Genomic DNA, 17,118 nt, shown 5'->3' with positions numbered 1-17,118 from the left:
CTGCTCCCCTACAGCCCTAATCCCTCTGCTATTCCATGTGCTATCGCACGCATGCCAGCCGGCTGGGTTGGGCTGCTCGGCCTTTGGGCCTTGTAGCGGCCCAGCTCGGCTGGCCATTACTTTTTTTTTTAAGTGAAAATCATTTACATGGACAACACATGGTCGTATCATGGAATGAATGACTGTGGAGGCAAACAAGCTCCGCAGCTTATATCATACAATGACCATTTTTTTTTGCGAGCGATTCCCATTTCTTAGATCACAAGATTAATCAAAATTCTAATAAACAAGTTCAAGTCTTTGGTTTTAGAACATTTTGTTTCCTTGCTTATATCGGTTATTCTTACACCACATGGATTGAATGTGATTGAAAAAATTAGTAGACATTTTGATTTGCTATGGATTTAAATTCACCCAATCCTATCCAATCCACACAAATTGAGATGAAAACAAACAAGCCTTTAATGAGTTTATTTCCAGAAGAGAATGTTCTCTGTGACGAACGAATTTCTTTAGTCGTAGGTGGCCAAGTCAAGATTCCAGTATAAAAGGGATGCATTCTCTATCTCTCTTTCTTATATACTGTGGTAAAAAAGATGCAAGAACAACGAATTAGTCCTCTGTAAAACCTTCTCCTTTACTACTCGCCATCGATTTTCAGTTCCATTATCTCATCTCCTTAATACCAAACAGGGCTTTGTTACATAGAAATCAAGCATACTAACTAAAAAACGACAAATAAAAAAGAATAGAGTGAGTATTTTGTTGGCACCAGCAACACTAGCTCTACAAAATTGTGTCATAAAAAGCAGTTGCAATTTCAACCACTACCTGAAAGTAATAGTTCAGAGTCGGTCAGTGAATACTGTAAAATGCAAACACCAGTGCAAGTACCAATAAACTACTCAGCTAAAAACGAAACAGGGAAGTGCCAACCAAACTAGCCAAACAAGTGGTAATACCACGGCCCTTGTGGCGACAGGCGACAGCAACAGTGAAACGCCCCGCTCCCAAGCCGGCAAACACCAGCCCCCGCGACGGCGCCGCGCCGTCCTCTCCCGACCGACGGCAACGGAAACCCTGGTGACTTGTGAGAATTTTTTCTCGTCCCATTCTCTTCTTCTTTGCAAGATCCGAAAAACTATAACCCTAATTTTCTGTGATCTAGATATTGGTTGATTACTTATGTATATGTGCTCCGATTGGCCTTTCCAAAAATATTTTTTTACCGTGTATTTTTTGGTTATGCATATGTGCTCCAATCTGATATGGCTTTCCCAAAATTTTCTCATTATTTGTACTGTAATTTAAGAAATTATTATTATTATTATTATTATGCTATTTAGTATTTGCATATCGAACTGTGGCACAATTTTGATGGTGTATTACTGAATTGCTAAATGGTTTCTACTGGTTTGAATAATTTGGATCCTGCATACCCACACAAGAATCCTAGATCCGCCACACACACCAGGTACAACCACCCCTTGTCTTCCCTTCCTGCTGCCCTAAACAGAGCACCCAAACCCAAGCTATCTGTATTCGGATCTTATCTGATTCAATTACAAGTGTAGTATGCATGCATTATGCCTACAAACTTGTTTTTTCAATTTTTTTTTTTGCAAAGAAGTATTGGGTGTAAATGTGTATACCTATGTCCTTTACTGATTCCACCTCTAGGTGTCAGATGGATGTTTCTGCTGAATCCACTCGTGTTGGTCTCTTGGAAAACAAAATATGAACCTAGATCCAGGCCTCTCTGCCCTACCTCACAGCTTGCATAGAGCTTAACCATGTGAGATAATCTTGAATCCTTATACATGAGAATATAGTCTTTTTAGATGAATCGAATGTTACAGGAGAAGATATCATTTATGTTTATGCTTTTATATTTTATTAGGATAATAAAATGTATTCACAAATTCATTGATATGTTGCTTAGACAAATCGAGTCTCTTTATAAACAAAAGAAGCCATATTGATTTTGTAAGTGCATTAATTTACTGGTTCATGGCCAAATCAAATGATTGGACATGAACCGGAGGATCAATTATGCTTTTTGCTGCATATTAGCAAAAGATATCATGCAATTTGAACAATGGGCACTGATGCTGATTTAACATTTTGAGTGTTTGGTGTTCATGTCGTATTAAAGTCCAAATCAGAGATCTTAATCTGATCTAGAATTATCCAGTCAGAAAATTTGAACTATTTAATGCCTTTACAAGTACTTTACAAGGCTCTGGATGTTTCTCTGCAGCTGATACAGGAAGATTACTTTTATCTATACTCCACCTTCTTTCGTGGCTATGGCACTAGCAGCTATCTATAACCTTTTCATCATTAACAAATCCGGCGGCCTTATATACTACAAGGTATGTCCCTAGGGTCCCCTTTTTCTTCTCAATTGAGATGTAGACCTCGAGCTGTCAACCATGTCATGTCATCTGAAGAACCTACACATCTCTCCAGGACTATGGTTCAGCAGGGAGGATGGATACCAATGACAGTTTAAGATTAGCAAGCCTCTGGCATTCGATGCATGCTATCTCGCAGCAACTGTCCCCTACCACTGGCTGTACTGGCATTGATCTCTTACAAGCTCATAACTTTGATCTCCATTGCTTTCAATCCCTCACAGGTATGTAAAGTGCTTAACAGTTCATAGATCTGGTCTGCATCCTATAGCTCTGAACTAATGCATACTTGGGATGTGTGGCTTCTCTTACTGAACCAATTTAAGTTTTACAAGCTCTGCCTTAAGCATACAGTAGGTCTGTAAACTTGAACAATTTTAACCCCCTCCCCCTCCCCAACATCTACATGTCAAGAGGCTGATCTCATTGACATTACATATAGCACCAAAGCGCATATGGTTATGTGCTGAGTGATGACTATTACATGTTTGGGAATACCTCCGTAATCCACTATTACTTGGTCCCTGAAGTCAGAATTAAGGTGGCGCTAAGTAGCAGTGTTTTTAACTCAGAAATCGCAAGATTTCGTAGCATGAGATATTTTCTAGGTCGCGAGGGCTTGAATTCTTATGGTAGAAAATGGAGATTTTGATACCTGTTACAGTTCCTTTGCAAAACATTTGTTGTTGGAGCCATGGATAATTTAATCTGAACCATCGTGCAGCAGAAATATATCTTTGGGGTAGATTGATTGTTAACATATGCAGCCGAAATATAGAGTTAACATATGATGTTATCATTGAATAGTAAGTCACCCAAATCAGCCAGTTTCACACATATATATGGCCTGATTACTTCACTTGCTCCAGGGACGAAATTTTTCGTCGTATGCGAAACTGGAGCTCCAAATATGGAAATGCTGCTGAAAGCGATTTACGAGCTGTACACAGACTTCGTTCTGAAGAATCCGTTCTATGAGATGGAGATGCCGATTCGGTGCGAGCTGTTTGATCACAACCTGGCTCAGGTGATCCAGAAGGACCGTGTTGCGCTCCTGGGTCGGTGAAATTGGAAAGCTTTTGGTCCTAACCATACCATGTATCTTGTACTTTCCCCCCTTTTTCTACATTATGCTCGGACTTCCTGTGCAATTGTCTCGGCAGAAGACAGCTGGCGACCAACAACTGTTTGGTCCTGACTATTAGCACCGTATTTGGAACAGATCTATGGACGATCCGCCGTGTGTTCTTCTCATCGTCAATTTCCAGTTTTTTTCCCCTTACAAGAGCCAAAAGATGCCATAGCCCATGGATGGGTCGTTTGAACACTAGTGAGCATGAGGAGACGCGAGATCCTCCGACGTCAAAACAAGCGACCTCGCCAGTCGCTAATTGCCATGATGGTTCACACAGCGGGCTGCGGGCCCATCAAACACACCAGATTCTGCAGTCCCAATTGAAATAAACGCGACCCTAGAAACCGCGGGAACAAGCGGGCGGAAAATGGCGAATGCGTCCCCCAAATACCGTGAAACCAAATTCGTCCACGGGGGCCCATCCATGGTGGAGTTGGCCCAGGACGGGCCCAACGACACAGCCTTTCTTCTGCCTCCTTGGGCCGTCCACACACACACACACACTCTCTCTCTCTCTCTTATGAATTATGATTACGATGACGAAGAGGAAGAGGTCAGAAGAGTTGGCGGCGGTAGTTATCGCTTCCGGCGATCTCGCGCGTGGAGTCCCGAGTCGCCAAGGCTGCCGAACCCTACGGCCAGGCCAAGATTTAGTAGTAGCTACTATAAATCTGCAGGGTCGCCAGCACTTTGGCCTCTCAACGCACGCCCCCCGCCCGACGTTTCCGATCTCGTTTCTCTCCTCCCGAGTAGCGAAATCTTCGTACATTCTGAGGTGTGGGAGTCATCGGCTCGATGCCTTGCAACTCTAGTTTTTCTTCTTCCTCTTCTTCGTCCAATTGACCGTTCTATTTTTCTGCCGGTTGGCAAATGGCAACGGCATTGGCATTGCCGAACGAATGACGTTTGGTTCTTTGTGATCGCATTCGATGCTAACAGATGCAGATCTTCGTGAAGACCCTCGCCGGCAAGAGCATCACCCTGGAGGTGGAGAGCTCGGACACGGTCGAGAACGTCAAGGCCAAGATCCAGGACAAGGAGGGCATCCCTCCGGACCAGCAGCGCCTCATCTTCGCCGGCAAGCAGCTGGACGACGGCCGCATCTTGGCCGACTACAACATCCAGAAGGAGTCCACGCTCCACCTCGTCCTCCGCCTCCGTGGTGGTGGCGGCGGCCAGTGATCTGGTCTGCTGATCGCCTCCTGCCATGGGGACTGGCTAGCACATGCCGCCTTCCTGCCTGCCAGTGCGTGCTCGTTTCGTCTTTCATTACGTCATGTCTTGCTCAGGCCGTCTCATGCATCTCCATCAGTCTCTTGTCTTAGGTCGTCGTTTCTTCTTCACATTGGTAGGAACGCACGCTGTGCAGTGCTTTGGTTAAAACAATTTGGAGTAATAAATCTGGCATATTGTTCTACTGTGTTTTCTGAGCCGTTTCATCTTTTTTTTCTTCAAATCTGTCTGTCATTGAGATTTTTTTTTCCTTTTTCACAAACGTGCTATGGCGCATTTTAAATTATAATCGGAACGCCGATCCCGCCCCTCTAGTCGCGATCACAGCAACTAAAAAACAGCAAACTCCGAACGCTAACCACAACGACCGATCCATACAAAATCTTATCTTACTGAATATCTTGGGTTCGGCTATCCTCGTCTTATTGAATGATGTCTTTGGATCCAAAATTGGTCTCCGATGCGGTTCATTTTTGCAGAAAATGAAAAGTTTAAAAGCAAAAAAAAAGAGGGCGTCAGTTCGTATTTACTCGTTATTAGTATCTAACCTCGTATAAAAACACTCAAAACAAAATGAACTTGCTGTTGTGTAATCGTGTAGTTGACTTGTTCTTTGGATCTCTGAACAATGAACGAATGCCATTGCATGCAGCCTCTGATGGCGGCGTGCGGGTCCGTTAAGAGTGGGATAGGATTTTCTGTTGTGATGGTGAACATTAGTAGAGCACGTGCCCTTCAATGGATAATCGACAGAACGTTGCATGCATTCCGGATTTCCGGTAACATGTAAGCCCCAATGCTACCTGCAGGCCAATCTCTAGTCAGGGTTTCATGTTGCCATTGTAACGGTGAATTCATGACAGACTCAAATGCATTCGGGTGGGTATATAAACGAAGTATTGTACAATGTTCCTGACACCATCTATGCAACCTGACAAACATTCGTAACGGAATAACAAATAAATAAATAAATAAATCGAACAGCAGTACCTGGCTGGCTCTCCACCGTCCCGAACTCCCGCGCACCAACCATGCGGCGGTTGACCGGACGTTGGACAAGAGCGTTGGTTGCTCACTTTCATATATTCCGGTGTTCATTCCGTTCTTTTCTCTATCTAGGTATACAACATTTTTATGTACTATTTTGAACTATCACAAATTATATAAATATAGCTACCTAAAAAAATTATATATGATTCATTTACATACAACTTCAGTCATAAATGAAGTTAGAATATAGTTCAGCAACATATCAAAACAAGATGCTATTGCTTGATTTAATTTTAGACGATACCACCGTAATGGCCGGTACCGCCAGCGCGAGCTCACAGTCACAGACGGGATCCCGCCGCGGTCGCCATTCCCAGGTTGGCTGCCGGCTTCATCAAAGGGTCGGATTCGACCACCTCCATGAGCCGCGGCCACATCCTGGTGCCGCCGAAGAACCACGACCCGTCGCCGCTGGGGCAGGGCACCACCGTCACGGACGCGGACCCCAGCCGGCCATGGCGCACCCAGGGCAGCACGAGGCTGGGCTTCCCGAACCCGAGGTCCCCGTCGATGGCGAACGGAAGCAGCCCGGACATGATGAGCGCGGGGCTCCCGAGCCCCAGGTTCACCGTCTCCGTCCACTTGCCGCCGTCCCTGAACGCCGCCTTCCGCTCCTCCATCCAGTCCACCAGCTCCTGGAACCGCGCCGCCGTCGTGACCCCCGCGATGGCCGCGCGCACCATGCCCGCCACCTCGGGGAGCGGCGCGCGCAGCAGCTCCGCCACGCTCGCCTCGCGGGCCGTGTACGTCACCACGTTCCCGATGTAGCGGTCCAGCGCGCCGTCCGACGGCTCCACCTGCTTCCGCCCGTCGACGATCCACGCCATCCGGCAGCTGGGGCTGGCGTCGCCGACGGCGCGCGCGAGGAGCTTCCACACGTGCGCGCACAGCGCCACGAAGCGCGACGCGCGGCGGCCCCCGCCGGCAGAGGGCGATGCCGCGGCCTGCAGCGCCGCGAGGTCGGCCGCGTCGATGCGGTACATCCGCCGCCTGATGGCCGCGGCTAGGAGAGGGTTGATCATGGTCTCCGGCGTGAACCGGGCGAACTCGGCGTCCAGCGACGCGCTGTACCGCGGCGGCGACCGCGGCTTGAACAGCGACCGGTCCAGCAGGGGCTCGCGGGAGAGGCCGCCGTCGCGGACCATCTCCGCGAGCGCGGTCAGCAGCAGGGTGAACGCGCGGCCGTCCGCGAGGAGGTGGCTCGTGCCCAGCGTGAGCGCGTACCCGCCGCACGCGAACCGGACCAGCTGCACTGAAAGGGCGAGCCTCGCGTCGAAGGGTATCTGGATGAGCCCCAGCGACTGGTCGACCTCCGAGAAGTCAACGGCCGCGAGCGGCACCGCGGCGTCGGCGACGACGAGCTCGGCGCCGGCGTTGTTGCAAGCGACCTCAGGGATCTTGGTCTCCGGGTCAATCACGACGCGGCCGGCGAAGGGGAAGAGGCGGGAGAGGTAGGACGGCAAGGTGACGCGCACGATGTCGAGGACCGCGTCGAGGCCGGCGGCGGGGGCGGCGTAGATTGAGATGAGGAAGATGGGGAACGGCCCGAGGACGAGGTCCAGGTTGGAGACGGTCAGGACGGAGGGGAAGCCCGGCGGCGGGTGCGAGGCGCTGACCAGCGTCCGGGAGGCGATCTCGAGGTGGAGCTGCCTGGCCCCCATTTCGCCGAGCAGGAAGAGCGCGTCGCGTCCAGGACCTTGTAGACGGGGATGGATTGGACTGCCGTGGGAAGTGCGATGCTGACATGGCAGCACCAACACAGTGATGGTAGACTCTTGAAGCGATGGTGTGACGCTGACTGATCCCAGCAGCCAAGCAGGGCTCGGATGGGCATTCTCATCTGGTCGTTTTTACGCACGAGAACCTCGAGAAAGCTAGTCACAAATGCTGCAAACGATTCTTGAAACAGAAGAGATAACTAATGTGTGGTTTAATTCATAAAACGTAATATAAATGACAATGATAATAATTTATACTTAATTATTAAAGATAACAAATTTAAATGGAATGATATCAGTTTCTAGTGTTGTATCTGATTACGATTAGATTTAAATAAATATGGTTTAACGTTATTGATTACCGTTTATGTTATAAATATGTGAAACAAACATCACCAATAGAGTATCTATAACTGTAGTCCATTAATAAATGCATAAGTGAATGCGACTGTAAAACATCATATCATCATTTATTACTGCTTGGGTTATGAGCCTCTCTTCACAGAGACGGCTCCAGATTTTTTTTGTAAATATTTCCTTTAAATTAGGGATGGCAACAAGTATGATGGCCATTGGGCATGCAAAGCCATACTCATACCCACTAAAGAAAAAAGCCTCGTACCCATACTCACTATCCATTATGGATACAAAATTATGTCGTATCCATACCTTTTAACATTAAAGTAGATGTGATCATTTGAATCGTAAAAGTAGCAAATACAAAATGTTGAAACTCCACACCTAGGGGTGGTAATGGATCACGATCCAAATGTTTTTTCACAATAAGTTAGGACCCTTAAATAATTTTAGTTCAAAAACGAATAGGAATGGAGGCCGATCCTAATCCGATTCGATCCTTGAATTTTATAGTGTAAAATTTAGAACTGAAAGTCGCCTAGAGGGGGGGTGAATAAGGCGAAACTGAAATTTACAAAGTTAATCACAACTACAAGTCGGGTTAGCGTTAGAAATATAAGCGAGTCCGAGAGAGAGGGTGAAAAACAAATCGCAAGCAAATAAAGAGTGAGACACAAGGATTTGTTTTACCGAGGTTCGGTTCTTGCAAACCTACTCCCCGTTGAGGTGGTCACAAAGACCGGGTCTCTTTCAACCCTTTCCCTCTATCAAACGGTCACTTAGACCGAGTGAGCTTCTCTTCTCAATCACACGGGACACTAAGTCCCCGCAAGGATCACCACACAATTGGTGTCTCTTGCCTTGGTTACAATTGAGATTGTCACAAGAGAGAATGAGAAAGAAAAGAAGCAATCCAAGCGCAAGAGCTCAAATGAACACAAGTCACCCTCTCACTAGTCACTATTGATTGGAATTGAACTAGAGACTTGGAAGAGGATTTGATCTCTTTGGTTGTGTCTAGAATTGAATGCTATAGCTCTTGTAAGGTGTAGAAGTCTGAAAACTTGGATGCCATTGAATGTGGGGTGGTTGGGGTATTTATAGCCCCAACCACCAAAATGTGGCCGTTGGAAGTCTACTGTCGCATGGCGCACCGGATAGTCCGGTGCGCCACCGGACACTGTCCGGTGCGCCAGCCATGTCCGGGCAATTCAACCACCAAAATTAATTAGAAAAAGGTGTAAGCATATTTTCCTTTCAATCTTCCCCTTTTTGGTGATTGATGCCAACACAAACCAAAGCAAATATAGAAGTGCAGAATTGCACTAGTTTGCATAATGTAAGTGTAAAGGTTGCTTGGAATGAAACCAATAAATATTACTACTAGATATGCATGGATGGCTTTCTTTTCATATTTAACATTTTGGACCACGCTTGCACCACATGTTTTGTTTTGCAAAATGTTTTGGAAATTCTTTTCAAAGTTCTTTTGCAAATAGTTAAAGGTAAATGAATAAGATTTTGAGAAGCATTTTCAAGTTTTGAAGTTTTCTCCCCCTGTTTCAAATGCTTTTCTTTTGACTAAACAAAACTCCCCCTTAATGAAATCCTCCTCTTAGTGTTCAAGAGGGTTTTAGATATTAATTTTGAAGAGGGTATACCAATTTGAAATTATATCAAAATAAGACATCAATTGAAAAACTTCTTTTAATACCCAATAAAAGACTACAATTTTGAAATTGGTGGTGGTGCAGTCCTTTTGCTTTGGGCTAATACTCTCTCCCCCTTTGGCATGAATCGCCAAAAACGGATGCTTGAGTGAATTATAAGCCCTTTTAAACTACTTTCTCCCCCTTTGGATAGAAGTATAGAAGTGAAGATTATACCAAAGTTGGAGAGTTGTGCGGAGCGACGGCGAAGGATGGATGATTCGATGGAGCGGAGTGGAAGCCTTGTCTTCGCCGAAGACTCCTTTTCCCTTTCAATCTATGACTTAGCATGAAATGGACTTGAAAGAACACATTAGTCATAGCATATGAAAGAGATGATCAAAGGTATATATATGAGCTATGTATGCAAGACATCAATAAAAATTCCTAGAATCAATAATATTTAGCTCATGCCTAAGTTTGGTAAAAGTTTGTTCATCCAATGGCTTGGTAAAGATATCGGCTAATTGTTCTTTGGTGCTAACATATGCAATCTCGATATCCCCCTTTTGTTGCTGATCCCTTAGAAAATGATACCGAATGGCTATGTGTTTAGTGCGGCTATGCTCAACGGGATTATCCGCCATGCGGATTGCACTCTCATTATCACATAGAAGAGGAACTTTGGTTAATTTGTAACCATAGTCCCTGAGGGTTTGCCTCATCCAAAGCAATTGCGCGCAACAATGGCCTGCGACAATATACTCGGCTTCGGCGGTTGAAAGAGCCACAGAATTTTGCTTCTTTGAAGCCCAAGACACCAGAGATCTTCCCAAGAACTGGCAAGTCCCCGATGTGCTCTTTCTATTAATTTTGCACCCTGCCCAATCGGCATTGGAATAACTGAAAGTCGCCTAGAGGGGGGGTGAATAGGCAAAACCTGAAAATTAAAACTTTATCCCCCAACTAGATCCCTTGATTAGTGGTTAAAACAAGATATACAATAATCGGAGTATAAAAACTAAGTCCTTGCTTGAAAAGAGTATTGCTTTCAAATAATGCGGAATTGATAAAACAATACAACTAATAAGTCTATGAGAATAAAGCAAGAGGGCTTAGATAAGAAGAGCAATATCACAAGTTCTTTCTTGCAAGGTGTTGCTTCACTAAATGAGAATTTAACTTAAAGCAACACCAAATAGAACTCGTAAAGAGAAAGCACAAACAAATTGTGCAAGAAGAACTTGGAAGGGGAAAGAACAAATAAATCACAAGCAATAAGCACACGAGACACGGGTGATTTGTTTTACCGAGGTTCAGCCCTCGAAGGCCTAGTCCCCGTTGAGGAGTCCACTAAGGACGTGTCTCTTTCAACCCTTTCCCTCTTTCTCCACCGATCACCAAAGACCGGAGAGCTCTTCTTCTTCTCAAGGATCACTTAAGATCCCACAAGGATCACCACACTCTTTGGTGTCTCTTGCTAGCTTTACAAGCCTCCAAAACTTTGGAGGAAGTTCAATGGGAGTCAAAACTCCACGCGCAAATGAACACAAAGAAGTAGCACACACTATCTCTCAATGAATCTCACAAGGCACTAGAGCTAAATCACACGAGAGGCCTTCTTTTGCTTGCTCTCGCTTTTGTGGCACTTGTGTGGGTTGTAGTGGTCTAAATCTTGTGTATAGGATGGATCAAGGAATATATGTGGTTGGGAGGGCTTGAGTATGTCAACTAGATGACTTGGAATGTTGCTTGGGCTCCCACACCTTGAAGTGGCTGGTTGGGGTGGTATTTATAGCCACCAACCAAAATTGTAGCCGTTAGAGAAGTCTGCTGGCGATGGGCGCACCGACAGTGTCCAGTGTGCCGCCACGTCATCCTCCTGTTAGGGCTTGGAGCTGGTCGACCGTTGGAGGCTTTGTCCTTATGTGGCATCGGACAGTCCGGTGCGACACCGGACAGTCCGGTGCCCCTCTGACCGTCTGCTCTGACATCTGATTTGCACTGTTCACTTTGCAGAGTCGACCGTTGCGCGCAGATGACCGTTGCTCCGCTGGCGCACCGGACAGTCCAATGAATTATAGCGGAGGTGCGCCTGGAAAACCCGAAGGTGAAGAGTTTGAAGTCGATCTTCCCTGGTGCACTGGACACTGTCCGGTGGTGCACCGGACAGTCCGGTGCGCCAGACCAGGGAGCACTTCAGTTTCCTTTGCTCCTTTCTTTTTAGCCATTTCTTTTGACTTTGTATTGGTTTGATGTGAACCTTTGGCACCTGTAGAAAATTTATTCTAGAGCAAACTAGTTAGTCCAATTATTTGTGTTGGGCAATTCAACCACCAAAATCATTTAGGAAAAGGTTTGACCCTATTTCCCTTTCAATAACCAATTAAATCAAATGTGGATCCCCTGGGGTACCAAAGACCAAACTTAGGAGTATAAACTAAATATCTCAAGATTTGTTTTACGGCCCTAAGTTGAGCTTCCTTAGGATCGACTTGGAATCTTGCACACATGCATACGGAAAGCATAATATCCGGTCGAGAAGCACATAAATAAAGTAAAGAACCTATCATCGACCGGTATACCTTTTGATCTACGGATTTACCTCCCGTGTCGAGGTCGAGATGCCCATTAGTTCCCATGGGTGTCTTGATGGGCTTGGCGTCCTTCATCCCAAACTTGGTTAGAATGCCTTGAATGTACTTTGTTTGGCTAATGAAGGTGCTGAAAGTCGCCTAGAGGGGGGGTGAATAGGGCGAAACTGAAATTTACAAATATAAACACAACTACAAGCCGGGGTTAGCGTTAGTAATAAAGAAACGAGTAAGAGAGGGCGCAAAACAAATCCCAAGCGAATAAGCAAGTGAGACACGGAGATTTGTTTTACCGAGGTTCGGTTCTTGCAAACCTACTCCCCGTTGAGGAGGCCACAAAGGCCGGGTCTCTTTCAACCCTTCCCTCTCTCAAACGATCCACGGATCGAGTGAGCTTTCTTTTCTCAACCACTTGGAACACAAAGTTCCCACAAGGACCACCACAAGATTGGTGTCTCTTGCCTCAATTACAAGTGAGTTTGATTGCAAAGAATGGATCAAGAAAGAAGAAAGCAATCCAAGCGCAAGAGCTCGAAAGAACACAAGCAAATCTCTCTCTCTAGTCACTAAGGCGTTGTGTGGAAAGTAGAGAGGATTTGATCTCTATGGTGTGTCTAGAATTGAATGCTAGAGCTCTTATAGTAGTTGGGAAGTGGAAAACTTGGATGCAATGAATGGTGGGGTGGTTGAGGTATTTATAGCCCCAACCACCAAACTTGACCGTTGGCTGGGCTGTCTGTTCGATGGCGCACCGGACAGTCCGGTGCACACCGGACAGTCCAGTGCCCCCTGCCACGTCATCACTGCCGTTGGATTCGACCGTTGAAGCTTCTGACTTGTGGGCCCGCCTGGGTGTCCGGTGCACACCGGACATCTACTGTTCCTTGTCCGGTGTGCCGGAGTGGGCGCGCCTGCCATCTGCGCGCGCAGAGCGCGCAATAAATGCGCGGCAGAGAGCCGTTGGCGCGGAGAAGACCGTTGCTCCGGAGTCACACCGGACAGTCCGGTGCACACCGGACAGTCCGGTGAATTATAGCGGACTAGCCGTTGGAGTTTCCCGAAGCTGGCGAGTTCCTGAGGCCGACCTCCCATGGCGCACCGGACACTGTCCGGTGTACACCGGACAGTCCGGTGAATTATAGCGGAGTCGCCTCTGGAAATTCCCGAAGGTGATGAGTTTGAGCTGGAGTCCTCTGGTGCACCGGACACTGTCCGGTGGTGCACCGGACACTGTCCGGTGTACACCGGACAGTCCGGTGCTCCCAGACCAGAGTGCCTTCGGTTCCCACTTTGCTCTTTTGTTGAATCCAAAACTTGGTCTTTTTATTGGCTGAGTGTGAACCTTTTACACCTGTATAATCTATACACTTGGGCAAACTAGTTAGTCCAATTATTTGTGTTGGGCAATTCAACCACCAAAATTATATAGGAACTAGGTGTAAGCCTAATTCCCTTTCAATCTCCCCCTTTTTGGTGATTGATGCCAACACAAACCAAAGCAAATATAGAAGTGCATAATTGAACTAGTTTGCGTAATGTAAGTGCAAAGGTTGCTTAGAATTTTGAGCCAATATAAATACTTACAAGATATGCATGGATTGTTTCTTTCTTATATAACATTTTGGACCACATTTGCACCACGAGTTTTGTTTTTGCAAACTATTTTGTAAATCCTTTTCAAAGTTCTTTTGCAAATAGTTTAAGGTGAATGAATAAGTTTTTGCAAAGCATTTTCAAGATTTGAAATTTTCTCCCCCTGTTTCAAATGCTTTTCCTTTGACTAAACAAAACTCCCCCTAAAAGAGATTCTCCTCTTAGTGTTCAAGAGGGTTTTGATATATCATTTTCAAATACTACTTTCTCCCCCTTTTGAACACAATAGGATATCAATTGAAAATATTCAACACTTAAGTTTTTGAAATTGGTGGTGGTGCGGGTCCTTTTGCTTTGGGCTCACTTCTCCCCCTTTTTGGCATGAATCGCCAAAAACGGAATCATTGGAGCCCTCGAAGTGCTATCTTCCCCTTTGGTCATAAATAAATGAGTTAAGATTATACCAAAGACGAAGTCCGGTCTTTTTGCTTTGAATTCTCCCCCAAATGATGGAGAGAAGCGTGGAGTGACGGCGAAGGATGATTTACGGAGTGGAAGCCTTTGTCTTCGCCGAGGACTCCAATTCCCTTTCAATATACCTATGACTTGGTTTGAAATAGACTTGAAAACACATTAGTCATAGCATATAAAAGGGACATGATCAAAGGTATACAAATGAGCAATGTGTGCAATTTAACAAAAGAAGTTCCTAGAATCAAGAATATTGAGCTCATGCCTAAGTTTGTTAAAAGATTGTTCATCAAGAGGCTCGGTAAAGATATCGGCTAATTGATCTTTAGTATTAATATACGAAATCTCGATATCTCCCTTTTGTTGGTGATCCCTCAAAAAGTGATACCGAATGGCTATGTGCTTAGTGCGGCTATGCTCGACGGGATTGTCGGCCATTTTGATTGCACTCTCATTATCACATAGCAGAGGGACTTTGGTCAATTTGTAACCGTAGTCCCGCAGGGTTTGCCTCATCCAAAGCAATTGCGCGCAACAATGGCCTGCGGCAATATACTCGGCCTCGGCGGTGGAAAGAGCGACCGAATTTTGCTTCTTTGAAGCCCAAGACACCAAGGATCTTCCCAAGAATTGGCAAGTCCCTGATGTGCTCTTCCTATTGATTTTACACCCCGCCCAATCGGCATCGGAATATCCAATCAAATCAAATGTGGATCCCCTAGGATACCAAAGCCCAAACTTAGGAGTATAAGCCAAATATCTCAAGATTCGTTTCACGGCCGTAAGGTGAGCTTCCTTAGGGTCGGCTTGGAATCTTGCACACATGCATACGGAAAGCATAATATCCGGTTGAGATGCACATAAATAGAGTAAAGAACCTATCATCGACCGATATACCTTTTGATCCACGGACTTACCTCCCGTGTCGAGGTCGAGATGCCCATTAGTTCCCATGGGTGTCTTGATGGGCTTGGCATCCTTCATCCCAAACTTGGTTAGAATGTCTTGAGTGTACTTCGTTTGGCTGATGAAGGTGCCCTCTTGGAGTTGTTTGACTTGGAATCCTAGAAAATACTTCAACTCCCCCATCATCGACATCTCGAATTTCTGTGTCATGATCCTACTAAACTCTTCACATGTAGACTCGTTAGTAGACCCAAATATAATATCATCAACATAAATTTGGCATACAAACAAGTCATTCTCAAGTGTTTTAGTAAAGAGTGTAGGATCGGCCTTTCCGACTTTGAATCCATTTGCAATAAGAAAATCTCTAAGGCATTCATACCATGCTCTTGGGGCTTGCTTGAGCCCGTAAAGCGCCTTAGAGAGCTTATAGACATGGTTAGGATACTCACTGTCTTCAAAGCCGGGAGGTTGCTCAACATAGACCTCTTCCTTGATTGGTCCATTGAGGAAGGCACTTTTCACGTCCATTTGATAAAGCTTAAAGCCATGGTAAGTAGCATAGGCTAATAATATACGAATTGACTCAAGCCTAGCTACGGGTGCATAGGTTTCACCGAAATCCAAACCTTCGACTTGGGAGTATCCCTTGGCCACAAGTCGAGCTTTGTTCCTTGTCACCACACCATGCTCATCTTGCTTGTTGCGGAAGACCCATTTGGTTCCTACAACATTTTGGTTAGGACGTGGAACTAAATGCCATACCTCATTCCTAGTGAAGTTGTTGAGCTCCTCTTGCATCGCCACCACCCAATCCGAATCTTGTAGTGCTTCCTCTACCCTGTGTGGCTCAATAGAGGAAACAAACGAGTAATGTTCACAAAAATGAGCAACACGAGATCGAGTAGTTACCCCCTTATGAATGTCGCCGAGGATGGTGTCGACGGGGTGATCTCGTTGGATTGCTTGGTGGACTCTTGGGTGTGGCGGCCTTTGCTCTTCATCCTCCTTGTCTTGATCATTTGCATCTCCCCCTTGATCTAGGCCGTCATCTTGAGGTGGCTCATTTGATTGATCTTCTTCTTCATCAACTTGAGCTTCGTCCTCATTTTGAGTCGGTGGAGATGCTTGCATGGAGGAGGATGGTTGATCTTGTGCTTTTGGAGGCTCTTCGGATTCCTTAGGACACACATTCCCAATGGACATGTTCCTTAGCGCGATGCAAGGAGCCTCTTCTTCACCTATCTCATCAAGATCAACTTGCTCTACTTGAGAGCCGTTAGTCTCATCAAACACAACGTCACATGAGACTTCAACTAGTCCAGTGGACTTGTTAAAGACCCTATATGCCCTTGTGTTTGAGTCATAACCAAGTAAAAAGCCTTCTACAGTCTTAGGAGCAAATTTAGATTTTCTACCTCTCTTAACAAGAATAAAGCATTTGCTGCCAAAGACTCTAAAATATGAAATATTGGGCTTTTTACCGGTTAGGAGTTCATATGATGTCTCCTTGAGGATTCGGTGTAGATATAACCGGTTGATGGCGTAGCAAGCGGTGTTGACCGCCTCAGCCCAAAACCGATCCGAAGTCTTGTACTCATCAAGCATGGTCCTTGCCATGTCCAATAGAGTTCTATTCTTCCTCTCCACTACACCATTTTGTTGAGGTGTGTAGGGAGAAGAGAACTCATGCTTGATGCCCTCCTCCTCAAGGAAGCCTTCAATTTGTGAGTTCTTGAACTCCGTCCCGTTGTCGCTTCTTATTTTCTTGATCCTTAAGCCGAACTCATTTTGAGCCCGTCTCAAGAATCCCTTTAAGGTCTCTTGGGTTTGAGATTTTTCCTATAAGAAGAATACCCAAGTGAAGCGAGAATAATCATCCACAATAACTAGACAGTACTTACTCCCGCCGATGCTTAAGTAAGCGATCGGGCCAAATAGATCCATGTGTAGGAGCTCCAGTAGCCTGTCGGTCGTCATTATGTTCTTATGCGG

At 45.7% G+C, this 17,118-nt stretch overlaps 2 protein-coding genes across 5 annotated transcripts; one reads left to right on the top strand and one right to left on the bottom strand.

Moving 5' to 3' along the window:
* Positions 1-340: 340 nt before the first annotated feature.
* On the top strand, positions 341-4,969 carry LOC100193354 (trafficking protein particle complex subunit 4). Of its 4 annotated transcripts, none has more exons than XM_035962044.1 (5): positions 341-1,090; positions 2,261-2,375; positions 2,473-2,641; positions 3,287-4,327; positions 4,492-4,969. In XM_035962044.1, the coding sequence occupies exons 4-5, from the start codon at positions 3,920-3,922 to the stop codon at positions 4,732-4,734; spliced, it is 651 nt and encodes a 216-aa protein (XP_035817937.1). In that variant the 5' UTR covers positions 341-1,090; positions 2,261-2,375; positions 2,473-2,641; positions 3,287-3,919; the 3' UTR covers positions 4,735-4,969. The 4 variants fall into 4 exon arrangements, with proteins under 4 accessions (XP_035817937.1, XP_035817938.1, NP_001131958.1 ...); NM_001401389.1 differs by lacking the exon at positions 4,492-4,969 and adding an exon at positions 1,681-1,795 and having other exon boundaries at positions 936-1,090; positions 3,287-3,678; XM_035962045.1 differs by lacking the exon at positions 4,492-4,969 and having other exon boundaries at positions 900-1,090; positions 2,270-2,375; positions 3,287-3,693.
* Positions 4,970-5,988: 1,019 nt separating this feature from the next.
* On the bottom strand, positions 5,989-7,577 carry LOC100502355 (HXXXD-type acyl-transferase family protein). The gene has a single exon (NM_001196833.1). The coding sequence runs from the start codon at positions 7,494-7,496 to the stop codon at positions 6,117-6,119; it is 1,380 nt and encodes a 459-aa protein (NP_001183762.1). The 5' UTR covers positions 7,497-7,577; the 3' UTR covers positions 5,989-6,116.
* Between the last annotated feature and the right edge of the window lie 9,541 nt (positions 7,578-17,118).

Source organism: Zea mays, chromosome 9, assembly GCF_902167145.1.
Source record: "Zea mays cultivar B73 chromosome 9, Zm-B73-REFERENCE-NAM-5.0, whole genome shotgun sequence".
NCBI lineage: Eukaryota > Viridiplantae > Streptophyta > Magnoliopsida > Poales > Poaceae > Zea > Zea mays.
This window is presented reverse-complemented; position numbering and strand designations above follow the sequence as displayed.

Bases quoted from the DNA above. Each gene is read 5' to 3' on its own strand.
- LOC100502355 (NM_001196833.1), bottom strand. From the start codon at position 7,496: ATGGGGGCCAGGCAGCTCCACCTCGAGATCGCCTCCCGGACGCTGGTC.
- LOC100193354 (XM_035962044.1), top strand. From the start codon at position 3,920: ATGGCGAATGCGTCCCCCAAATACCGTGAAACCAAATTCGTCCACGGG. The intron at 4,328-4,491 runs GTGTGGGAGTCA...CGATGCTAACAG, and splicing joins AAATCTTCGTACATTCTGAG to ATGCAGATCTTCGTGAAGAC.